The following is a 27,478-nucleotide window of genomic DNA, read 5'->3' on the forward strand; positions in this document are numbered from 1 at the left end:
CCAGTCCAAGGGGACAATTCCTGAATCGAGTGTTTGGGAAGATCATGACTAACACGTCAACAACTTGCTCACCTACTTCTTTTAATACGCTAGAAATCAATCTCTCTTTAATCCCATTAGTTTGTTCACCAATATTTTTTTTATTGGCATCGAATATACAGGAAACTCTCTTTTAACCGGCACCTAAATGTCCGGAAATCTCTCTTAACCGGCAAAATTCAGGAGTCGGTTCAGGTAAGTTTTACTTCATATTTGTGGCCGTGTAACCGGGGTCCCGGCACCTGTGGCCGTGTAACCGGGGTCCCGGCACCTGTGGCCGTGTAACCGGGGTCCCGGCACCTGTGGCCGTGTAACCGGGGTCCCGGCACCTGTGGCCGTGTAACCGGGGTCCCGGCACCTGTGGCCGTGTAACCGGGGTCCCTGCACCTGTGGCCGTGTAACCGGGGTCCCGGCACCTGTGGCCGTGTAACCGGGGTTCCTGCACCTGTGGCCGTGTAACCGGGGTCCCGGCACCTGTGGCCGTGTAACCGGGGTCCCGGCACCTGTGGCCGTGTAACCGGGGTCCCGGCACCTGTGGCCGTGTAACCGGGGTCCCGGCACCTGTGGCCGTGTAACCGGGGTCCCGGCACCTGTGGCCGTGTAACCGGGGTCCCGGCACCTGTGGCCGTGCAGCAGGGACTCCAGGATCTGTGGCCGTGTACCGGGACTCCTGCACAAGTGCCTTGTCACCGGGGCTCCTGCACCTGTGGCCGTGTAACTGGGGTTCCTGGATCTGTGGCCGTGTAACCGGGACTCCTGCACAAGTGCCCTGTAACCGGGGCTCCTGGATCTGTGGCCGTGTAACCAGGACTCCTGCACAAGTGCCGTGTAACCGGGGCTCCTGCACCTGTGGCCGTGTACGGGGCTCTCGTACCTTGGTAAGTATACCTCTCTGTAATCCGGGCTTTTTGATCAACTGGCACCACGCTGGTCCCGTCGGTGCCGGATAAAAAAAAAGAGTTTCCTGTATTTAGTTACTCTCCTTGATTTATTTTTAGTTTTCCTTGTACCTCTGGTACTTTATCCTCATCCTCCACTGTGAAGACCGATACAAAGTAGCTATTTAGCAAGTCTGCCATTTCCTGATTTCCAATTACAATATTAAAACCACAAATATTTACAGCACTCAGTTTCCATGTAGACCTCAATTCAAATCATGGTGGAAGTACTAGTCCAACAAATGCATTTAATATTTATTCACTTTAATAACTTGGACAATTAGATGCATTTGTCCATATTAATTCCGTGACCACTTAACACCATTATTAAAAGTAGTAGAAAAAAAAAAGTGGTCTAACTGGCACCATCAGGCCCAGAAGGACTTGGGTTCGATCCCCCATGTACGGAGATAACTAATTTCAGTCAGGGTGGCAAGGTGCTAGAATTGGTTTCAGCACCTCTGGACTAGGAAGGGGAAAAATAAGTCAGCTTAAGTTCCTGCTCCTGGTTGCTAGTCAGTGAGTCCTGCTGGAAAATGCACACGTAGATGAACACAGGATTCCGATTGGCTGTAATGCACCTCATGGTAAAATACCATGCAAAGATTGACTATCAAGACCCACACACAAAATGAAGAAGTGACGTGGATAACAATCCAGAGGGTGACCAGTGCCTGGGGAGTATGCCTCAGCAGGAGTCTCAGGACAGAAAGTAAGAAAACAGGAAGGCAAAAAATGTTCTAACAAGAGACTGTTGGACCAATGCTAAAAGTTTGATCCTTAAGTTTAATATTTCAAAAAAAAATCATGATGCAACTTATTGGCCCAGATCTTGCAGTGCTAGCCGTTCACTGCACTTGCCCAGACTTCAGTACGGGCTTTTGCACGGAGACTTGCGGTTATTGGAAATCCGAAACAGCGCGGCGCCCTCTAGGACCTGTGTGAACAGGGCAAGCAATGGTGTATCCTTAACCAATCAGAATGAAGAATCCTTACCGAGCCAGGCAGAGACTAAACCAGGAAGTGTAAATTAAAATATTTAATACAATGTAAAATCATGTACAGAAAGCAAAATAAAAGGGGAAAAAAAGATGGGATTCAGATAGAGAGAAGAGACACAGAAAAAGAGTTAAAAAAAAGTAAATCTCCTACAATTATTAAAATCTGAAAGAATGAGGCTTCACGCTTTTGGAAGAAAATGTTCAGTGCCAGAAGGGTTGTTTGGCAATAATTAAGACTTACCACACTGTTAAAAATTAATTTACACCTGAATGAATCAGCCCCAACTTTTTCCTGGTGTGTTTAGTGGATACCTAGTGGTTAAGTACCACAAATTGACACCCTTTCATGTATGCGAGTGCCAAGTCTCACTCAGCACTCACATACATGGAAGGCCGTCAATTTGCGGTACTTAACCACTAGGCAAGATACGGTTAACGTGCAGATTCTAGAGGAGCAGGGCAACTCAACAGCAACTTCCTGATTTCTGTGTTTAACTGCGCAGGTACGACTGCCGGAAGTTGTCCAATTTGCTCCAATAGCCTCAACGTTATTTTTACCTCAAAATCAGGACCAGTAAATCTCCCCGTTATCAGACAGAGTCATTGCTGCATTTTTGGGTCCCTGCACAAATCAGAATCCATCGTAACTTTTCTTTTTATTAGTTTATGGGATGTGGGCGTTGCTGGCAAGGCCAGCATTTATTGCCCATCCCGAATTGTCCTCAAGAAGATGGTGATGGGCCACTTTCTTGAACCACAGCAGTCCGTGTGGTGAAGGAACTCCCACGGTGCTGTTAGGGAAGGAGTTCCAGGATTTTGACCCAGCGACGATGAAGGAACGGCGATATACATCCAAGTCAGGATGGTGTGCGACTTGGAGGGGAACTTGCAGGTGGTGGTGTTCCCATGCACCTGTTGCCCTTTTCCTTCTAAGTGGTAGAGGTCGCGGGTTTGGAAGGTGCTGCCGAAGAAGCCTTGGCAAGTTGCTGCAGTGCATCTTGTAGATGGTACACACTGCAGCCATGGTACGCCAGTGGTGGAGGGAGTGAATGTTTAAAGCGGTGGATGGGGTGCCAATCAAGCTGGCTGCTTTGTCTTGGAATGGAGTTGAGCTTCTTGAATGTTGTTGGAGCTGCGCTCATCCAGGCAAGTGGAGAGTATTCCATCACACACCTGGCTCGTGTCTTGTAGATGGTGGAAAGGCTTTGGGGAGTCAGGAGGCGAGACATTCGCCGCAGAATACCCAAACTCTCACCTGCTCTTGTTGCCACAGTATTTATGTGGCAGTTCCAGTTAAGTTTCTGGTCAATGGTGACCCCCACGATGTTGATGGTGGGGGATTCAGCGATGGTAATGCCGCTGAATATCAAAGGGTGGTGGTTAGACACTCGCTTGTTAGAGATAGTTATTGTCTGGCACTTCTGTGGCACGAATGTTACCTGCCACTTATCAGCCCAAGACTGAACATCGTCCAAGTCTTGCTGCATGTGGGCATGGACTGCTTCATTATCTGAGGAGTTGCAAATGGCACTGAACACTGTGCAGTCATCAGCAAATATCCCCATTTCTGACCTTATGATGGAGGGAAGGTCATTGATGAAGCAGCTGAAAATGGTTGGGCCTAGGACACTGCCCTAAGGAACTCCTGCAGCAATGTCCTGGGGCTGTGATGATTGACCTCCAACCACCACAACCATCTTCCTTTGTGCTAGTATGATTCCAGACAGTGGAGAGTTTCCCCCTGATTCCCATTGACTTCAGTTTTACTAGGGCTTCTTGATGCCACACTCAGTCAAATGCTGCTTTGATGTCAAGGGCAGTCACTCTCACCTCACTTCAGGAATTCAGCTCTTTTGTCCAGGTTTGGACCAAGGCTGTAATGAGGTCTAGAGCCAAGTGGTCCTGGCAGAACCCAAACTGAGCATCAGTGAGCAGGTTATTGGTGAGTAAGTGCCGCTTGACAGCACTGTCGATGACACCTTCCATCACTTTGCTGATGATCGAGAGCAGACTGATGGGGCGGTAATTGGCCAGATTGGATTTGTCCTGCTTTTTGTGGACAGGACATACCTGGGCATTTGCCACAATGTTGGGTATATGCCAGTGTTATACCTGTACTGGAACAGCTTGGCTACAGACGCGGCTAGTTCTAGAGCACAAGTCTTCAGCACGACAGCCGGGATGTTGTCGGGGCCCATCGCCTTTGCTGTGTCCAGTGCACTCAGCTGTTTCTTGATATCACGTGGAGTGAATCGAATTGGCTGAACACTGGCTTCTGTGGTGGTGGGACCTCAGGAGGAGGCCGATATGGATCATCCACTCAGCACTTCTGACTGAAGGTGGTTGCGAACACTTCAGCCTTGTCCTTTGCACTCATATGCTGGGCTCCCCATCATTGAGGATGGGGATATTCATGGATCCTCCCCCACCCGTTAGTTGTTTAGTGGTCCACCACCATTCACGACTGGATGTGGCAGGACTGCAGAGCTTTGATCTGATCCGTTGATTGTGGGATCGATTAGCTCTGTCTACATCATGCTGCTTCTGCTTTTTGGCATGCATGTAATCCTGTGTTGCAGCTTCCCCAAGTTTCTAAGTATGCCTGGTGCTGCTCCTGGCATGCTCTTCTACACACCTAGTTGAACCAGGGTTGGTCCCCTGGCTTGATGGTAATGGTAGAGTGAGGGATATGTCAGGCCATAAGGTTACAGATTGTGGTGGAATACAATTCTGCTGCTGCTGATGGCCCACAGGGCCTCATGGATGCCCAGTTTTGAGCTGCTAGATCTGTTCTGAATCTATCCCATTTAGCACAGTGGTAGTGCCACACAACACGATGACGGATGTCCTCAGTGTGAAGATGGGACTTCATCTCCACAAAGACTGTGCGGTGGTCACTGCTACCAATGCTGTCATGGACAGATGCATCTGTGACAGGTAGGTTGGTGAAGACGAGGTCAAGTAGGTTTTTCCCTCATGTTGGTTCTCTCACCACCTGTCGCAGGCCCAGTATGGCAGTTATGTCCTTCAGGACTCGGCCAGCTCAGTCAGTAGTGGAGCTACCGAGCCACTCTTGGTGATGGACATTGAAGTCCCCCACCCGGAGTACATTCTGTGTCCTTGCTACTCTCCATGCTTCTTCCAAGTGGTGTTCAACATGGAGGAGTGCTGATTCATCAGCTGAGGGAGGGCGGTAGGTGGTAACCAGCAGGAGGTTTCCTTGCCCATGCTTGACCTGAAGCCATGAGACTTCATGGGGTTCGGAGTCACTGTTGAGGACTCCCAGGGCCACTCCTTCCCGACTGTATACCACTTGCCGCCACCCCTGGTGGTTCTGTCCTGCCGGTGGGACAGGACATACCCAGGGATGGTGATGGAGGAGTTTGGGACATTGGCTGAAAGGTATGATTCTGTGAGTATGACTATGTCAGGCTGTTGCTTGACTAGTCTGTGGGACAGTTTCTCAATTTTGGCACAAGTCCCCAGATGTTGGTGGAGGACTTTGCAGGGTCGACTGGGCTGGGTGTGCCGTTGTTGTGTCCGTAGCCGGTGCCGACTGAGTGGCTTTCAGAGGGCAGAGGGCAGTTAAGAGTCAACCACATTGCTGTGGGTCACATATAGGCCAGACCTAAAGTACAGCAGTAAACCAGATGGGATTTTACGACAATCCGATCGTTTCATGGTCACCATTACTGATACTAGCTTTTTTATTCCAGATTTATTTATGCCGTAGTGGGATTTGAACTCACGTCTCCGGATCATTAGTCCAGGCCTCTGGATTACTAGTCCAGTAACATAACCACTATGCTACTGTTCCCGGACATTAGGACATTTACAAATGCAACAGTAGTTTGCATGTTTAATGCATGCGATTTGTCTGATGGACTCTCAAGTACAAAAGGTCAAATTTGACTTTGATTATGATGCATAAATAAGGTAGGGAAACAAGTACAGATCACATCTGGACTGCTCCACTGTTGAGTTTGTGCATGTTGAACTATTTACTCAGCTAACTGTTAATATTAAAACAAAGATCGAATTGAGCAACCAAGTTGTCAAGGTAAGTGAACCAATTATCTTCAAACAAAAGGGTGCCAGGAAGAACACTTACTGATAAATACAGACTGCTACTTCGTATAAAAATGCTGCCAAGTTTAAATGTTTAAACTTTCAAAATATGAATATTCCCAGGCACCCCAAGAAAGATTTAAGAATGTTCTAGCCCTCAACACTGTGATACAACACAAAACTGTATGGAAATCTATTCATTTTATTGGGTAGTTAAGAATTACAGGAAACTTTGTATTATCCGGAGGCTAAATGTCTGGCAAGCTCGAGCCACCGGCAAAAATCAGGAGCCGTTTTGTAAGGTTTTTTTTCTTCTCGTGGCATTTTTTTTCCAACAATCAGGCTCTGCAAAGTCTCTGTAGCTTAGCAACAGCTTCAGAGAGACGCTTCCAAGGTACGGGCCGACTGTTTAGAAGCTGTTGCTAAGCACCAGTGTTTGTTGTCAGATACGGAGATGAAGTGTGTCCGGCAGTTTTGAGGGAACGGCAACAGCTCAGTCCCGTCGCTGCCGGATAGCACAAAGTTTCCTGTATATAGCCAATGTGTCAACCAAAAAATTGCAACTATCTGGAGTCAAGTTAAAAATATCTAAGTTGAACCTAGCCAAAAAAAAAGCCAGCTGATGATCCCCAACACTCTGACTGAAAACCTGTCTGCAAATTTATTAAAAGCCTGATATTTGCTATCTATTTTAGTGCAGTACCCACTGTACTATTTACAGTTTAACTGAACAGTCATAGGATCAGAATCATACATTTATTTATGAACACTACCACACTCAGCATTGCAGATGAGAATCTCAAATTACAAGCAGACACTTGGATGCACACACTGTAGTTTTAACAAATGTACTCAATGTATTTTACACTCATCAAGAGCACCACAATTTTCAACTAATCCTAATAAGAAAAAAATATTTTTAGTACTGTAGCCTGTTTGTTAAAAATAATCAATTGCTTTTACATTTGTGAAAGGTTATGCGAATTGGTCATCATTCTTACCGGAAACAGTAACCGTTGATCCAGGGTCAATAATCCCACTGTTAGGCCGTACACAGTACCGGCGCGGTGCTGTAGTCTTCACTTTGAAGCATACCCTCTTATCTGCTGGGTTTTTCAATTTGAGGTTTGTAATTACAACATCTGTAAATGGACCTACATATATAGACATAAAAAAATACATTAATAAAAAGAACTTCAATTTATACATTCACAGCCAATTAATTTTGATTCTGTATTACCATGGGGATACATGTTGCACAGCAATTCACGCCTTCAACGTTTATATCTACGTAAGGAAAGTCATCAAAGATTGAGGAGCATCAGGTTTTAAACTCCATTTTGGAATTTCCAGAGCTCTGGAATATAGGTGTGTGTTATTTCTATAATTTGATTGAAAACATGACAATAACTAGCATTTACACAGCACCTTTTAACAAAGATGTTCCAATGCTCTTCACAGAGGCGCAATTAAGAAAAACTCTTGCTGAGCCAAATTTTAAAAAAGAGCGCGATACGGAAGGGTGTACAAAAAATTGGTCAGAGGTGAGTTTTAAGGTCTTAAAAAGGGGGTAAGGGAAGTGGAAAGACAGAAAGGAATTCCAGAAGCTGGTTACTGAAGGCACAACCATCGATGGCGAGACATGGGGGGGGTGGGGGGAGGGATGCACCAGAGGTTGGAGTAAAAGGAACAGAGTATAGGGGTGGAGGAAGATTGTAGGAGGTTACAAAGAAAGGGAGGAGGGAGGCCACGAAGAGATTTAAATCCAATTTTAAATGAGAGATGTTGGGGTACCAGGAGACAATGTAGGTGAGCGAGGACAGAGGTGGTGGCCGAACGGGACTCGTACAGGATCGAACATAAGTAGCAGAGTTTGAATAAGCTAAAGTATACACAGGGTGGAGGATGTGAGGCTAGCCAGCTTTGGAATAGTCAAGTATGGAGATCACAAGTGGGCGGCGCAGACACGATGGGCCTCTTTCTGTGCTGTAAAACTCTATGAGATGAGGATTTCAATGGCAGATGGGCTGAGATAGAAGTAGGGAATCTTTGTGATAGTAATTATTATATGGGGTCAGAAGCTCAGCTCTGGGTCGAACTGTGTGCTGAGGTTGTAAATAGTCTGGCTCAACGCAAGACACTGAACAGGGAGGAGGATGGAGTCAGTAGCAAGGGTATGGAGTATATGGCAGGGCCAAATTGGCTAGCTTTGGAATTCCCCTTGTTTATCTGGAGAAAACTGCAATTCATAGAAGGCTGGATGTCAGACAAGCAAAGAGACAGTGGAGGGATCGAGAGAGGTGGTGGGGAAGTGGAGCTGCGCGTCATTAGCGTACATTGAAAGCCGACCCCTTGTCTATGGACTAGGTAACCATGTAGAGGAGGAAAAGTGGGGGGGTGGGGGGCAAGAATGGGAGACTCCAATGGTGACGATGCAGGTCTGAGTAAGCCATTGTTAGAGATGCTCTGGCTACACTACGATAGGCAAGTGTGGGACCAAGCGAAAGCAGTCTGACCAAGCTGAACAACGGAGGGAGTGGCGTTGGAGGAGGATGGTGTAACCATGTCAAAAGCAGCTGAAAGGTTGGGGAAAATGAGAAGGGGTAATGCACTGCAGTCAGAATCACAGAAAATATCATTTGTAAAATAAAAGAACTGCCCTTTTCTCTTTCACCCAGCTTCCTCCCCAAAGAAGCATGCAATAAAATTTTCTGGTCAAGAAAATGACTAATTACTGTAGATTTCCTAAATTTGCACATCTAAATTATAACATCTACAACCAAGTCAGTGTTATCACTTCAATTTCAGTAAAGTATAATGACGAACGTGTGACATGGTCATTTAATGTCCATTTGAACTGTGAAAAACAACAGTAGAATCAGAGAATTTGTCATTCTAACCTCAGGTTGTGTCTGGGGAGAGAATTTTGAACTGGAAAACTCAAGGATGATGTACTGGGATTGCTATTGGAGGGAGCAATGCGAGGTGAGAATTTAAGGCAGCATAGGGAGCATATTAGCACAAGTTAATTTTTCATAAATTGTATGGATACTAATAATCCTAGGGTCAACATTTCAATTACTTATAAAATGACGACTAGAATTTAGCATCTAGTTTGTCAGAATCTAGATTAAAATTGGCTGGGAGGAACACCCACTGCAGTTAACTTAACAAAAAGCTAGAGGTTTCTGTTCACAAACTTGAATCATACTAAATTATATACTTCACAATAAAGAGATTCCCAACACTAGATTAAGATGTGGGGAAGAGGAGACTCTCTTCACAGAGCTCGAAACAAAATATACAATTTACTGTGTTATTTATATTGTTTAATTCAAATATTTCAAAATTTAATTTTTTAAGCAAAAAACAGAACCTTGAATAATCACTAGACTGCATTTACAAATATGCCTGCATAACCTTTCTTCATCTGTTAATAACTTAAAGGAAACAGACAACATCCCTAAATACAAAAAGGAATCAATAAACTGCGGCTCTCCAACCAAGCATTCTTCTATAATTATGCACAATACACAAAAATATGCAAGAAGTCTGTTTCCTTCCACACACTGGTACCAATGCAATGAGACAACAACTGTTTTAAAGGAACAATGAAGTTTACACAATGGAGATGGTAATTGACTGAGTCAGCAGTCAATTTTACATTCAGGAACATGGACTATCTATTCTCCCAATTTGGGAATGTAAACTGGAATGAGAACAAACAACAACTTGTATTTATGTAGTGCCTTCACCGTAGTAAAACGTTTCAAGACGCTTCACAGGAGTGTTACCAAACAATATTTGACATCCAGCCACATAAGATATTAGGGCAGATGAGGTAGGTTTTAAGGAGCGTCTTAAAAGAAGGAAAGAGAGGTAGAAGGAGGGAAGTCCAGAGCTTAGGGCCTCGGCAGCTGAAGGCACAAGCGCCAATGGTGAAGCTATTAAAGTCGGGGATACGTATGAGGCCAGAATTGGAGGAGCACAGATATTTGGGAGGGTTGTAGGGCTGGAGGCAATTACAGAGGTGGGGAGGGGCAAGGTCATGGAGGGATCCGAAAACAAAAGATGAGAATTTTAAAATCGAGGCTTTGCTCAACCTGGAGCCAATGTAGGTCAGCGAGCACAGGGGCGACGGGTGAACGGGACTTGGTGCGAGTTAGATACGGGCAGCGAGCACAGGGGCGACGGGTGAACGGGACTTGGTGCGAGTTAGATACGGGCAGCGAGCACAGGGGCGACGGGTGAACGGGACTTGGTGCGAGTTAGATACGGGCAGCGAGCACAGGGGCGACGGGTGAACGGGACTTGGTGCGAGTTAGATACGGGCAGCGAGCACAGGGGTGACGGGTGAACAGGACTTGGTGCGAGTTAGATACGGGCAGCGAGCACAGGGGTGACGAGTGAACAGGACTTGGTGCGAGTTAGATACGGGCAGCAGAGTTTTGGAGGAGCTCAAATTTATGGAGTGTGGAAGATGGGATTCCGGCCAGGAGTGCGTTGGAATAGTCAAGTCTAGAGGTAACAAAGGCATGGATGAGGGTTTCAGTAGCAGATAAGCCGAGGCAGTGGCGAAGTTGGGAGATGTTGCGGAGGTGGAAGTAGGTGGTCTTAGTGAGGACGCGGATATGTGATTGGAAGCTTACCGCTGGGTCAAATACGACACTAAGGTTGCGAATAGTCTGGTTCGGCCTCAAGACAGTTGCCGGGGAGAGGGATGGAGTCGGTGGCTAGGGAACGGAGTTTGCGGCGGGGACTGAAGACAAGGGCTTCGGTCTTCCCAATATCTAATTGGAGGATCTGCTCATCCAGTACTGGATGTCGGACAAGCAGTCTGACAATTTAGAGACAGTGGAGGGCCCGAGAGAAATTGTGATGTAGAACTGGGTGTCGTCAGCATACATGTGGAACCGGACGTGTTTTCGGATGATGTTGCCGAGGAACAGCATGTAGATAAGAAATAGGTGGGGGCCAAGAATAGATCCTTTGGGGGACTCCAGGGATAACGGAGTAGGAAGAGAAGCCACTGCAGGTGATTCTCTGGCTACGACTGAATAGATAAGGATGGAACCAGGCGAGTGCAGTCCCACCCAGCTGGACGACAGAGGAGAGGCTTTGGAGGAGGATGGTGCAGTCAATCAGGTCGAGAAGGATGAGGAGGGAAAGTTTACCTTTGTCACAGTCACATAGGATGTCATTTGTGACTTTGATAAGAGCTGTTTTCAGTACTGTAGCAGGGGTGGAAGCCTGATTGGAGGGATTCAAACATGGGATTTTGGGAAAGATGGGCACAGATTTGGGAGGTGACAGCACATTCAAGGAATTTGAAGAGAAAAAGGTTGGAGATGGGGTGATAGTTTGCAAGGACAGAGGGGTGAAGGTTTTTTTTTTGGAGAGGGGTGATGACAGCAGATTTGAAGTACCTGAGGAGAGACCACCATTAACAGTAACAGCTAACATGGGGGCCAGCAAGGGTTGTTGGGTAGTCAACAGTTTAGTGGGAATAGGTTCAAATAGAATTGCTTCCAAAACAGTAACAAAAACAAATCTGAAATCAAATTTCAACACCAATTCACTTTTATATAGAGTGACCAGTGAGTGATGAGAATTTCAAAGAAGAATCTTTATGTAATTTTAAAGTAGTGAAATGACAATTCCACTCACCTCTTCAAGTCACCTTCTTTCACTTTTCCAATTATGCTACTCATTTTTTTATTTCAATTCTAATTTTTGCAGGGTATTTTAGGATTCATTCTTGCTATTGTTAACATGGAGGGAATATTACCAATTTAAATTCACATGGAAACTAGTGGATTCTGCAAATAATTTAGTGTTGTACACAACTTAATTTCACTATTCAGTAAATTTATGCAATTTTACCGTTGCAACAGATTGCGAATTGTGATAGAAAGTGGTTACAATTTTCAATCCATGATAGTAAGTCCTACTTCAAAAGTTAAAGCCAGTAGCCCTAATACAACTCTACCAAATTCAGATTCAATCTTTATACCACTATTAAAACACGACTTTTAACTTTAACAATGACTGGAATTTAAATACGACATATACCACGGATTGGTGAATGCCAAGCCAATTACATTTATGAAATATTCTATGTCTGCTTGTATTTTTTTTTTTTTTTTAAACTGTCTATTGCCACATGCAATTCTGCATTAAATATATTTCTGACTGCAGATGACCTGGATACAGAACCAGTTTGTGAAGAAAGTCTACTTAGACACTATGCTCTTAAAGCCAAAAGGAATATTTCCATTGGAGGGAACTGCAAAACATCGAAGATAGGAGCAGGAGTAGGCCATTCGGCCCCTCGAGCCTGCTCCGCCATTCAATGCGATCATGGCTGATCATCCAAATTCAGTACCCTGTCCCTGCCTTCTCCCCATACCCCTTGATCCCTTTAGCCTTAAAGAAATATATTTAACGAATTGGCCTCTACTGCCTTCTGTGGTAGAGAATTCCACAGGTTCACCACTCTCTGGGTGAAGAAATTCCTCCTCATTTCTGTCCTAAATGGCCTACCCCTTATCCTTAGACTGTGACCCCTGGTTCTGGACTCCCCTGCCATCGGGAACATCCTTCCTGCATCTAAACAAAAAATAACTTCCAAAAAGCAGTTTAATATTTCATAATTTTAGGCAGCACTGAGCAAGTTTTCAAATAAAGTAAGATGCCCCCTCTATTACATGTTGGACCAATATGGATCAAATCAAGATGGTTGATTGTAAGGTTAGTAAACAGGTATGTTGTCCTCAAGTAGACAAATAAGCAGTTTGAAATCAGACACTACTTCGTAGCGAGAGGGTTTGAGTACAGGAACAAGGATGTCTTGCTGCAGTTGTACAGGGCCTTGGTGAGACCACATCTGGAGTATTGTGTGCAGTTTTGGTCGCCTTATCTGAGGAAGGATGTTCTTGCCATGGAAGGAGTTCAGCAAAGATTCACCAGGCTGATACCTGGGATGGCAGGAATGACGTATGAGGAGAGATTGGGTCAATTGGGCTTATACTCACTGGAGTTTAGAAGAATGAGAGGGGATCTCATTGAAACTTATAAAATTCTGACACGACTGGACAGACTAGATGCAGGATGTTCCCGATGGTCGGGGAGTCCAGAACCAGGGGTCACAGTCTAAGGATAAGGGGTAAGCCATTTAGGACAGAAATGAGGAGGAATTTCTTCACCCAGAGTGTGGTGAACCTGTGGAATTCTCTACCACAGAAGGCAGTAGAGGCCAATTCATTGAATATATTCAAGAAGGAGTTGGATATATTTCTTAAGGCTAAAGGGATCAAGGGGTATGGGGAGAAGGCAGGGACAGGGTACTGAATTTGGATGATCAGCCATGATCGCATTGAATGGCAGAGCAGGCTCCTGCTCCTATCTTCTATGTTAATGCTGACCCAGTAATGTGAATACAAATATATACCAGTGAATTGCATGTGGCCTTGCTCATGCTTAGCTGGAGGAAACAGTTGTTTGTTGCAACAGGTTGAGCGAAGTTGAAACCCATGCCTGGAACAAGCAAGAATAACCAACATTCTTGAATACTTTAAAAAAAAAAATTTAAATGTCAACACCACCTCTGAAGTTACATCATTTGAAGACCCAACCATTTAAAAATAAGGGTGTTAAAATGCTACTGACTACATTTTATTAGTGCCCTTGATTTGTGCAGAAGGAGAAAGTGCCGCCGAAAAACTACAGCCTTGAACGTCAAGCCATCTCCAAAGAACAAGTTTTATTCTCACATTTCCATTATAATTTTACACTGCAGGCTTGCAAATATAAATTTCAAACCCCAACTGCAGGCAAATTTGAAATATTTTAAAATAGGCTTAAAAAAATTGTTAACTACACTAGAGTCATAGCTGCGGCTATGAAGAATCAAACTACAATTGAAAATATAAGTTTCTTTCGCCTTCATCTTTTGCTATTTCAACAGAATTGATGGAGTATGTTTTACTTTTTCTTAAGTACAGTACTTAACACTTATCTGCACTAAAATTCATCTACATTACTCTGCCCACTCACATATTTTATCCAATTCATTCAGTAATTGTGAGCTCCCTCCTCAGATTACAATGCCTCTTCTGGTTTAGTGTCATCTGAAAATATGACCACATTAAATTGAGTTTCTGAATCCATGTCATTTATATTATTTAGAAACAGTAGTGGACTCAACACCAAGCCCTGAGGCACCCTACTCAATACCTTGTCCAGTCATGGCATAACATCTCTAATGAATGCTCTTACCTTACAGCCAATTTCTTATCCCATTCCCTGATTTATCCTTTACCCTTTCGTGTGGAACTTGCCAAATACCTATTGGAAGCATAGCTACACCACACTATAGGGCTTTCTATCCTATACTTGGGTTGTCACTTCCATCTCAAAATGTGTTTTTTGCATTTGAACACAACATTGTGGGCAACACACACACTCACTGTGCAAAGATCCGTGAAATTGCAATAGGTGTTATGAATGTCACATAAAATTGCAGGTTTCAGTTCATAGGAGATGCAATTATTATTATTATGTAAAAGTCTTTTTGCTGTAAACACAAATAGCTGAGTTGTGAAGAGAGCCCGAACAGTAACGAGTACTGTATGTATTTGTTCTTCTTGCCTTAAAACCATTTCTCAGCCATTTAACTTGTTATAAAAGACAGTTTGTTTTGCTCCTTATTACTCGATGGATTTTTGTGGTTTTTTTTTAAATGCATTCATGGGATGTGGGCGTCGCTGGCAAAGCTAGCATTTATTGCCCATCCCTAAAGGTGGTGGTGGTAAGCCACCTTCTTGAACTGCTGCAGTCCGTGAGATGAAGGTACACCCACAGTGCTGTTAGGGAGGGATGTTTACCCAGCAACGATGAAGAAACAGTGATATATTTCCAAGCTAGGATGGTGTATGACTTGGAGAGGAACTTAGAGGTGATGGTGTTCCCATGCACCTGCTGCCCTTGTTCTTCTTGGGGGTAAAGTCGTGGGTTTGGGAGGTGCTGTCAAAGACTTGCGGAGTTGCTGCAGTGCATTTTGTAGACGGTACAAACAGTAGCCACGGTACACCGGTGGTGGAGGGAGTGAATGTTTAAGGTGGTGGATGGGACGCCAATCAAGCGTGCTGCTTTGACCTGGATGGTGTCAAGCTTCTTGAGTGTTATTGCACTCATCCAGGCAAGTGGAGACTATTCCATCACACTCCTGACTTGTGTCTTGTAGGTGGTGGAAAGGCTTTGGGGAGTCAGGAGGCAAGTCACCCGTGGCAGAATACCGCGCCTCTGACCTACTCTTATAGTTACAGTATTTATGTGGCTGATCCAGTTAAGTTTCTAGTCAATGGTGACCCCCAGGATGTTGATGGTGGGAGACTAGATGATAGTAATGACATTGAATGTCATGGGAAGATGGTTAGAGACTCTCATGTTGACGATGGTCATTGTATGGCACTGGTGTGGCACAAGTGTTACTTCTGCTGAACTGGTCATCGATTAAACATTACTCGAGGGGGTTTTCCCCACACTGTTGAATCTCCAACACTTGTATGATGGGAGCAGAGCCCTGTTTTGCTCATCAAGTGGTTTTTCTTCACGGGATCGACACATGGAATGGGCTCTTGGAGATAGTGGATGTTAACAGTCTAGAACGATTCAAGAAACAATTAGATACTGCAAAAAAACAGGGCTAAAAAAAGAGGGCTGTAGTCATTTTGAATGGATGAACTAAGATAGGCAGAGTAGCCTCTCTCATCTGTGTCATGTGTGTCAGTCGTGGCTTAGTTGGTAGCATCCTTCCTCTGAGTCAGAAGGTTGTGGGTTCAAGTTGATACTCCAGTGCGGTACTGAAGGAGTGCTGCACTGTCGGAAGGACCGTCTTTCAGATGAGATGTTAAACCGAGGCCCCATCTGCTCTCTCAGGTGGACGGAAAAGATCCCATGGCACTATTTCGAAGAAGAGCAAGGGAGTTATCCCTGGTGTCCTGATGCCTCAATCAACATCACAAAAAAGATTATCTGGTCATTATCACATTGCTGTTTGTGGGAGCTTGCTGTGCACAAATTGGCTGCCGCGTTTCCTACATTACAACAGTGACTACACTTCAAAAAGTACTTCATTGGTTGTAAAGTGCTTTGAGACATCCGGTGGCTGTGAAAGGCGCTATATAAATGAAAGTCTTTCTTTTCTTTTAGAAAGTGCTCATTGCTACCTACCCTTCAAAACAAATCATATCCAAAAAAAAATATTTAAAGTAAAGAAAATGCTGCTGGGTGGGGATTATTTTTCATTTTCCCACTGCTTAGTTACTTGTAAATTTTCTGCCTATTTTTGTATCCCCAAGTTCCTTCGCCCCTCCATTGGCAGCCATGCCTTCATGCCTAAGCTCTGGAATTCATTATGCATTTCACATATGCAGAATTTCTCCACAAGCACTGAAACTCCCTAGCTCTTTTGTGCCTGGCTGTCATGCAATGTGGGTTATTATGGTGCACTCTGTGAATTATAGTTTAAACTTGCTCCTGTGAAACTACAACTCCCATGATACCTAGTTCCACATCCAACTTCATCAGCTCTGCCCTTGCTTCACTCCCACCAAGACCCTTACCCCGATTATTGCTCCAATGTCCTCCTTGCGGTCCCTCCCAAGCTCCGCCCTACGTAAGCTTCAACCAGAACAAAACTGTCACTTGCATCTTGTTCCACACTAAGTCTTACTTGGATCATCATCCTCAAGCTCATTGGCATTCACCAGCTCCCAGTCCCTCAATATACCAAATTCAAAATCCTCCTCCTAGTTTATAAATCAGTCCACGGCTTCGCCACTTCCCAAATCCAATCTCCTCTCGCCCTACACCCCAGTCGACAGCTTCCAGTCTGCCTTCAGTTCACCCTTGGTACTCCTTCCCTAAACCCCTGCATCTTGATAATAATTCTGCCTAGGATTTCAAACACATCCTCAAAACAATAGATTTTGAGGATACTTTTGGTCAGCTCAGATCTCTTCTGTGAAACACCTTGGGATGTTTTACTATATAAAAAGCACTGTATAATTGTGATGTGAAGACTTCCAGTGACATCATGAGAAGTACAGAAAATTAGGAACAAGCTCCAATCAGTTGTTGAAGTTTCATCTAAAATTCCTACCACTACCAGGAATGAACAATGTCAAACAGTGCACTGCATGGCCCAGAAGAAAGCAGCCAAAGCAGAATGGAGACCAGGACACAAAAATTAGAGTCTTCTCGCTTTCTCTCCTCCTTCTTGCCATCCTTTATTTTGCAATAAAAGGCAGAAATCGAGGCCTGGATTCGGGACCCAGACTCAAAGATTTCTGCTCAACTCCTGGTCAGAATGTCACCGCAAAAACAATTCAACGCCCAATAGTCAGCAGCTGGCAGGATCAGCAGCTGGAGCAGCAGCTGTCATGAAGCATGAAATCGTGAGACGCACTATAGTGGGAAGCACCCCCACGAGGGCCACAGCCACCAATGCAGAGATTCATTGTCCTCTTGCCAAAAGTTCTCCCCCGCGCACTCCAGCCTCGCTAGCTATTTTGGAGGGTTATGATTTCACATCCCGGCTAAGCCTTCTGCAGTCTGCCCAGTGAAACAGCTCCAGGCTGTTACTCTCATCTTCAGCAGCTACTAAAAGTACTCGTTCCCCTCCTAGAAGGTCCAATATAGATACATACAAAGGACACATCATGCACAGACATACTTAGATGCAAACTCCCCCTCCCGCCAACTCTTCAGGGCAGGTCTATTAGGATAACCATAAACGCATCTGTCGTGCCATGACATGATGGCTCCTGCCACCCCTCCAAGGAAATGCACCTAGGATTCGAAACACACCTCAGCAAATTTAAAATGCTTTATCCCAAACTCAAAAACCTGGCCAATGATTCCCCCACCCCCCTTTGTTTTCCTGCAAGACAAAGGATGTCTCCCATAACCCACCCCACCTCAAATTAGCAACAATCCGGTGAACAGAAACCGAGGCAGAAGCAGAACCCCACCATTTGCAGGCTTGCATAGATCTCACTCCCGACAACACGAAGCTGCATCTCTGCTGCGGCATAACCCAATAAACGTTTGGACACCGACTAGTGCACAGGCTGTGCATGGAGCTACCCAACTATATTTATGACACACATTGTCTGCTCCTAGCAGTTTTGTGCAGCCTATAACTCTATCAAAGAAGAACTTTTGTGGAAAAAAAATGCTAATTGTTGTTGCACCGCAACCAGAAAGAATTTGTTTACAGCAGTCGGAAATTCTCAACACCAGGTCAAATTTCAAACCGAAGCCCCACATTCCAGACAGAAAGGTGGGCCTGTATGGGAAAAACATTTTACAGGCACTAGCAATAGTTTACTGCACAGAAGGAGGCCTTTCACCCCATTGTAAACAAAGCAGCTCTTTGCTGAAGCAATCCAAATTAATTTTCTCCTAAAAGTTGCAATGGGCTCTGCCTCAGCCAACATCCGTGGCAAAGCATCCCATGCCCCAACAAGCCTCTGCACAGGGACATCCATCAACTTGGTGATCATTTTAAATTGATGATTCCGTCAGTCTCCCAAACCAGGGGTTATATTCTTTCCTCACACTATCAAAAACTCCTCATTTTAAAAAACCAATATCCTCAGCCTACTCTGCTCCAGTGGAAATAATCTCAGTACCATCATAGCTTCCCTTCCCTGGCAGTATCCTGGTGAATCTACACTGTATGGTCTCCATGGCTTTCATATCCTTTTTATAAATGGACACCCAAAACTGCACTCAGCACCCTAACTGTGACCTAACCAATGTTTAGTATATATTCATCATTACTTCTTCACTCTTGGACTTCATGCCCCTTTTAAAACACCCAAAATACTACAGGTCGTCTTCGGATTGATCTACCTACTCTCACACTTTCAGGGAATTATGTATCTGAACTCTTTGGTCTCTCTGTTCAGCCAGACCATTTGGTGTTTTTGTATTAAGTGTTAATTCATTCTTCATCCTCCTGAAATTTAATACCTCAGTTATCCAGATTAAATTGTATTTATCTGCCGCTTCCACTAACCCATCTACGACTCGCTGGCTATTTGCTAAAACCTACTTTTGCATGGTCAGCAAATTTAGCAATTTTGGATTGTGCCCAAATCGGGGTGCAATCCCAGTGCTATGCACGTTGCATACACCGAATGAGGCTAGCAGCGGGACCACAACAAATTGGTCCGCTGGCCTCATTTGTTTATCAATTGCACCCTCAGTGGGGGAGTGAATTTGACCGGCCAAGGTTCTCGACAGAATCTGAGGGGGTTGAACCAATTGGTTCAAGCGCAAGCAGTGGCTGGCTGCAGCTCATGGATTTAATGTGGACCCTGGAGGAGGACTCCTGCTCCCCTCAACTCCACAAGATAAGTAAAAAAAAAAGTTCAAACTTCCTTTCAGGTGGCAGCCTCCTGTGGTCACTTTAAGGACAGCTGCTTTGGCTGCTCAGCATCTGAAGCAATTGACCACAGCATACGGTGCACACTGCGGCCATTCGCAATCCAATTCCGCACATCATAGAATCATACAGCACAGGAGGCCATTTGGCCCATCATGCCTGTGCCAGCTCCTTAAAAGGAGCTACCCAATTAGTTCCACTCCACTGCTCTGTTCCCCATAGCCCTGCAAATTTTTCCTTTTCAGGTATATATCCAATTCCTTATTGAAAGTTATGATTGAATCTATTTTTACCACCATTTCAGGCAGTGCATTTCAGATCATAACTCAATGTAAAAAAAAATCTCCACATCTCCCCTCTGGTCCTTTTGCCAATTATCTGAAATCTGTGTCCTCTGGTTACTGACCCTCTTGCCAGTGGAAAGTTTCTGTCAAAACCCTTTATAATTTTGAACACCTCTATTAAATCTTCCCTTAATCCAAGGATAACCATCTCAGCTTCTCTAGTCTCTCCACATAACTCCCTCATCTCAGATACCATTCTAGTAAATCCCTACACCCTCTCCAATGCCTCGATATCCTTCCTAAAGTGTGGCGCCAAGAATTGGACAAAATTCTCCAGCTGAGGCCTAACCAGTGACTTATAAGGGTTGAGCATAACTTCCTTACTTTTGTACTATTATGCCTCTTTATAAAGCCAAGGATCCTGTAGGATTCTTAAACAGCCTTATCAACTGTACGTGCCACCTTCAAACAGGCGGTAGGCCCTTGGCATAAGCACGTTTCAGGTGCGCGTCCTGGACGCTTATGTAAGAGTCCTAACCAATATAGTGGGCAGCACACCATGTTGGACCCTTAGGCACCCATTTTGCGTCTGTAAAACTAGTGCAGCATGATCTAATGATATTTGGTATGTCTGATGGAGCTATCAAACAACTATATTGCTACATTAGTGTTCCAGGAAAAAAAATATATATTTTCTTTCGAGGTGTGGGCAAGGCTGCCATTTATTGCCCATCCCCAACAACTGAGCGGCTTGCTAGGACACTTCAGAGAGCAATTAAAGAGTCAACCGCACTGGTATAGAAAAGGAGTCACATATGGGCCAGACCGAGTATAAACGGCAGATTTCCTTCCCTAAAGTAACAATCAATTAGTTCGCGTCATGACCACTTTTTACTGCTACTAGCTTATTTGCAGATTTCTTTTTAAACTGAATTCAAATTCTCAAACCGCCATTGTGGGATTTGTACTCTGGATTACAACTGCAAGCCTCTGGATTATTAGTCCAATAAAATAACCACTACACTACCATATCCATTAACTGGTATATCAACTTATTTTAAGACTCTGAAATATCCTGCCCATGATTTCCTTGGCAAAATAAACAGAATTATACGCATTTGCCCCATTAAACAGCCACTGAAAATATTAGCCTATTTACAGTACATGAAAAAGTATCTTGCTATAATTATCCTCAATAGATTTCAGATTTAACATTGAGTCGTGTTTATGCGTAATAAAAAAAGTTTATGGATATAGTTTGGCAAGCAAAATGGGAGATAACTGCTACTAACTAAATCAAACTCTTAATCCAATTAAGCAGTTTTAGTGCATGCACTGCCCAATTTTTGCAACCATATTAAATATATTTATTTGTACAAACACCTGACTTCAGTTGGGAGGAGGGCGAGGTGAGAAGAGAAGGCCGTTCATGAGGCAGAGATAAAGTAACTCAAACATTTTACATATATTTGAAAATGCTCTTAAAAATCTGGATTCAATTTCCTTACAAATCTTAGCAATATATTGCCACTCAGCAATCACTATAATTGGGAGCTACAACAGTTTCTATTCCAACTAAATCCGCCATTTGTAATAAAACAGAATATATCTGAACAAAACTGCATTATGTAGTGTAAATATCCATTGATTTGGTTAAATCAAGGCCAGAACTTAACTTTAAGTATCCAATACAGTTCTACAATTATGCCTCTGTTCATTTTCTTCCATCCACAAAGTGAGGGCGCAGTTGGCAACTGTGTTAGAAATATTACCAGCTAGTTTCTCCTTGCAGAGGATTGCAAACTCGAATATGTAGCCCCAATTTAACAACCAAAGTTTAAGCATGACAGTTGGTCTGTAACATTTGTCCGAGAGAAGTGCATACTGTTTATTTTGGGTGGGATGGGAAAGAGATGAATAAACTCCTTCAATCGGGCAGTTTTCAATTACGAATAGTGCTACCTCTGATAATGGCCCTGAATTTGCAGTTGTAATGATGGCGAAACTGTCGGCATTCGCTGTCATTACAACTGTGAAACTGACAGCAACTCCTGGCGTCAGCACATGCGCAGTTAAACGCGGTTGCTGTCAGTCAATCCCTGCTCTGCCACAGGGCATGCTGTTGAAGACCCCACAGCCGGCATTCATTTGAAATCATTGAACTGGCCATAAATTCCGTTTTTATGCTCTAATATCGCTGTTAACCACCGCCCCACCCCCCCCCCACCCCCAAAAAAAGTTAAGCCTTGTTCAATGAGGTGTAAGTGGATTTTTAACAGCGTACGGAGTCATAACTACTGCTGTACAACTGTTCTGGCCCCGAAAACTCATTTTAGATTTGTGGAATGTCATTTCTTCCCCATTATGATAAAAATTCCATGGTTTTTAATGTAATAATTTTTTTTTTTATTTTTTTTTTAAGTTTATGATATTTCAACTTCTACTTTAATCCCATGTGTAAGTCCCAATCTTTATTTCGCTCTCTAAAATTTATTAAAAGTGAAGGATAATCAGTGCATTTTACTTCCTAGTTTGCTGTCTGAGAATTCTTCAATGTGATTGGCTGCCTAGCCAGCTTGATGACATCACTGTGGCTGGACGCTGGAGATCCCCTAGACTTGGCGTCGGATTCAAATTAACGTCAGGAGAGGTGAAATTGGTGCCAGAGATCACTAGATCTTTGTGGACAGCTTTCTTTGAGGTCAGCCATTACTTTGCCGCTGACTGCAAACACCAGGCCATTAATTTCCGACACGATCATCTTGAGCAATATGGTCCAACAATAGACAAAGGGAACCCGACAAGATTTGCTTTAAAACCAACAATTGGAAACTTTTGTTTTGGGCGATGGGGGAGCAGGGGGATAAAAAGAGAGAAGGGGCAAGAAGAGGTGACAGAGTGAGCTTGGTCCTGCACAACTTTGTAAGATCTATGTTTACTGCATTGCATCTACAATATTTAGCCAGATCATAATTAGCTACATCATAGGTTACACAGCTAGACAAACTACCAGATTTGGAACTGGATTAAAAGGCAGAATTTCAAAGCAATACTGGATTGCAGAACACCAACAATTTCTCATTTCTGGTCACATTATTGCAAGAAACTACCAAGCAAAGGCCACGTCTCTCAATTGGGGAAGGGCAAAACCTAAAGAGCTGGCACAGATTCTATTATTAATTTGAGTGGTCCAAATGCCTGTCAGTAACTTGGAGGTTGATTTTCAGAAACTAGCACACAAAAGGTCATCAACCATCAAGTAATTTTTTTTTGTCAATATCGTTTAGGGGCCAGTCAAAGAAAAGTTGCTAACTCTTACCATTCTTCATTAGCACAAATTAATTTGGCATTGGAAATGTTTTGGCTGCTACCATTTTAACTTGGCAATTCTAATGCAGTCAGTTGCAGCATATTACATTCCTTTTAACGAAGTTTAACATGGTACTGTCAAGTGTTATGGAGAGCAGTTTAGCAGTAAAGTGCATTAGTATTATGTACACTGTACAAGTTTCTTAATGACACCAACCTACTGGGCGAGAAAAAATCTGCACTATCCAACTGTTCCCAGCAACAAAACCATATTAAGCTTATGGAAAGAATAATTGGTTCCCAACTAAATGCTGCTGTGTCCTTTTGTACTCATTAGATTTGCTGATATTTTAGGTCTTGCTACTTGTTAAGTATCTTTCTAGTACTGTACCTTATAATTATTGCCTTCAAGCGCTAGATTCCAACAAGCAACAGTCATTAGTAACCTTCAGCTTGGTCAGTCAATAGTGCAGTACAGGAAACTCGATTTACCAACACCTAAATAACCAGAAATCTCTGTTAACCAGCAAAATTCAGGAGTAGGTTCAGGTAAGTTTTACTTCATATTAGTGGCCGTTCCTGGATCTGTGGCTGTGTAATCGGGGTTCCTGCACTTGTTGCTAAGCAACAGGGATGCTTGGTCTGTGGCCGGGGTTCCTGCAGCTGTTGCTAAGCAACAGGGAAGCCTGGATTTGTTGCTGTGTACGGAGCTCTCGTACCTTTTAACTATACCTCTCTGTAATCCGGACTTTTTGATAAACCGGCACCACGCCGGTCCCATCGGTGCCGGATAATAAAGAGTTTCCTGTATCTCTACATTAAAAAGCACTACATAAATGCAAGTAGTTGTTGTTGCTAAAGAAATGCAGAGCTGGATTTTGCAGTCAGTGGCGAAGTGATGGCGTCGCTACTGACCTCGAAGAAAGCGGCCCACAAAAATCTAGCGACCTCTGTGGCGTCAATTTCAACTCTCCCGACGTTAATTTGAATCTGACGCCAAGTTTTAGGGATCTCCAGCGTCCAGCAACAGTGATGTCACCAAGCTGGCTAAGCAGCCGATCACATTAAAGAATTCTCTCAGACAGCAAACTGCACTGATTATCCTTCACTTTTTAATCATTTTACAGAGCGCAAAATAAAGATTGGGACTACACATGGGATTACGGTAGAAGCTGAAATATCAACAAAAAAAATTTTAATTATTAAAAAAAACATGGAATTATCATAATGGAAAAATTTGACATTCCACAAATATAAAATGACTTTTTCAGGGCCAGAACGGTTGTTCAGCAGTAATTATGACTCAGTACACCATTAAAAACCCAGCTGCACATCAAGGCTTAAAAAAAAAAGTTAAGAGCGATATTCCAGCGTAAAAGCTCAAGTTCATCAGTTTAGTGATTCAATTGATAGCCGACTGTGTGGCGTTCAACAGTGCGCCCTGTGGAGGAGCAGGGAATGACCGACAGCAACTTCTGGATTTCCGCGTTTAACTGCGCATGAGCGTACTCCACAAGTTGTTCAGATTCACAGCTGTAATGACAGTGAACGCTGACAGTTTCATCATCATTACAACCACAAATTCCAGGCCATCGAGTTTGTTTATGGTGAATCCAACAACCTTTCAGCAATCCGAAGGGACCGCCCCCTCCACGACACCCTGGTCCACTCCTCTATCAGCCCCAACACCCCTTCCCCCGGCATCTTCCCGTGCAAGCATCAGAATGCTGTTCATAGACTACAGCTCAGCATTCAACACTATCGTCCCCAACAAGCTGGCCACCAAACTCCACACTCTTGGCCTGAACACTTCCCTCTGCAACTGGACCCTGGACTTCCTAACAAACAGACCCCAGTCTGTCAAATTAGGTAACCACACCTCCCCCCCCCCCCCCCCCGACCCTGAACACGGGGGCCCCACAAGGATGTGTGCTGAGCCCCCTCCTCTACTCCCTCTTCACCCACGACTGTGTGGCTGTTAATGGTTCCAACACCATCATCAAGTTTGCGGATGACACCACGGTTGTAGGCCAGATCACCAACAACGATGAGTCAGCCTACAGGGAGGAGGTCCAGCATCTCGTGAAGTGGTGCGCCGATAACAACCTGGCCCTTAACATCAAGAAAACCAAAGAAATCATTGTGGACTTCAGGAAGTCTAAAGGCGGAAGTCACACCCCCATTCACATCAATGGGGCTGTGGTGGAAAGGGTGGACAGCTTTAAGTTCCTCGGAGTTCACATCACGGAAGACCTCTCCTGGTCCCTCAATACCTCCTCTCTGGTGAAGGCGGCCCAGCAGCGCCTATATTTCCTAAGGAGGCTGAAGGGATGTAACCTGTCACCCCTGATCCTCTCTAACTTTTACCGCTGCACAATAGAGAGCATCCTGACGAACTGTATCACAGTATGGTATGGCAGCTGTAGCTACTATGACCGGAAAGCCCTGCAGCGGGTAGTCAAAACTGCCCAACACATTACCGGCACCCGGCTACCGACCATAGAGCACATATACCAGAAACGCTGTTTACGGAGGTCACGGACCATCATCAAAGACCCTACCCACCCCAGCCACAGTCTGTTTGCTCTCCTGCCATCTGGGAGACGCTACAGATGCATTCGCACCCGTACGACCAGATTTAGGAACAGCTTCTTTCCCAGGGCTGTCACAGAATCACAGAATCACAACAGTGCAGATAGAGGCCATTTCGGCCCATCAAGCCTGCACCGACGCATATCCCACCCGATCCCCGTAACCCCTACACCAACACATATCCCACCCTATCCCCGTAACCCCACGTATTTAATCCCCCTAACACTAAGGGTCAATTTATCATAGCCAATCAACCTAACCTGCACATCTTTGGACTGTCATCCTACTGAACTCCACAAATAAACTCTAAAGCCTGCACATCTGCCGATGCACTTTATTATGGTTATGTTTATGTTAATGTATTACAAGCCAAATGTATGTTGAATGTTTAAATGTCTTAATCTAAACGTACACTCTCGGGAGCTGCAAGCCTACATTTCGTTGTACTGCACTTGTGCACTAACAATGACAATAAAGTTGATTATGATTATGAGGAGATGCAACACATGCCCTTTTACCTCCTCCCTTCCCACTGTCCAGGGCCCCAAACACTCCTTCCAAGTGAAACAGCGATTTACTTGTACTTCTTGCAATTTAGTACACTGTATTCGCTGCTCACGATGTGGTCTTCTCTACACTGGGGAGACCAAACGCAGATTGGGCGACTGCTTTGCGGAACACCTCCATTCAGTCCGTAGGGGTGACCCTGAGCTTCTGGTTGCCTGTCACTTTAATTCACTGCTCCACTCCCACACTGACTTCTCCATCCTCGGCCTCTTACACTGTTCCAATGAAGCTCAACGTAAGCTCGAGGAACAGCACCTTATCTTTCGATTAGGCACTTTATAGCCTTCTGGACTCAACATCGAGTTCCACAATTTTAGACCATAACCTCTGCCCCTATCTTTTTTGTTGTCTCTCTCACATGGCAGCTGTTGATAATCCTACCATTGCCATTTACACTTCATCTAGTCATCTTTTGTTTCTTAACTTGTCCCATTACCATCTCCTTTTGCCTTGCACCATCTCTTAATCTCTCCTGCCTTCCATCCTATCACAGACCTTCCCTTTTGTTCTTTCCTCCCCTCCCCCCTCTCCTTGCACTTGCTTAAAAACTGGTTGCATGTCCAACTTTTTCCAACGAAGGATCATCGACCTGAAACGTTAACTCTGTTTCTCTTTCCACAGATGCTGCCTGACCTGCTGAGTATTTCCAGCATTTTCTGTTTTTATTTCAGATTTCCAGCATCCGCAGTATTTTGCTTTTGTATTAACATTTATGAATGAATAATTTTGTAACATATTTCCAAAACAAAAATGAAAAAGGCTTTCTAATCTTTAAATGTTGATGGCTAGTTACCACAGTTAATCTACTTTCAGGAAGAGAAAGCTAATCCATGTTCTTGTCTTTGGTTCAAGCTACTGTTTCAGACAACTTCGGCACTAAATTAATTAGGAGCTGTGCTGCACGCTTTATCCATAGCCTCCACCACTGTTTCCCTCATTTGTCATTTGCCTGTACTTGACATCTTAATAATTGATCTTTTAACTTTTTGTTGCTTGCAGTATTTCTGTGTGCGAGAAACCCCTGGTCAATGGGTGGATAGTTTTGGCCCATGAGAAAAGGTGCACTGGAAGAGCATCTTTCTTGGCAAAGTATTGGCCAGGATTCCATGCTGTTCAACATTACTGTTGTCCACTAGCAGAAGCAGACATGCAAGCTGGTTTAAGTGCTCATCCAATAGCATGTAACTGATCTATAATTTTAAGCATTATATAGTCTAGACAGAC

At 44.2% G+C, this 27,478-nt stretch overlaps 1 protein-coding gene across 2 annotated transcripts in view; it reads right to left on the minus strand.

The window, feature by feature from the left end:
• Window positions 1-27,478, minus strand: part of LOC147114589 (vesicle-associated membrane protein-associated protein A-like) — an 84,831-nt gene that overhangs the window by 41,104 nt on the left and 16,249 nt on the right. For both annotated transcript variants that reach the window (XM_085992359.1, XM_085992357.1), the window contains exon 2: window positions 7,048-7,200. In XM_085992359.1, coding sequence (XP_085848485.1) covers window positions 7,048-7,200 — 153 coding nt within the window. The remainder of the gene's footprint in view (window positions 1-7,047; window positions 7,201-27,478) is intronic.

This window comes from Somniosus microcephalus, chromosome 7 (genome assembly GCF_052327205.1).
Source record: "Somniosus microcephalus isolate GS21.2 chromosome 7, FLI_Smic_1.0, whole genome shotgun sequence".
In the NCBI taxonomy this organism is placed as follows: Eukaryota; Metazoa; Chordata; class Chondrichthyes; order Squaliformes; family Somniosidae; genus Somniosus; species Somniosus microcephalus.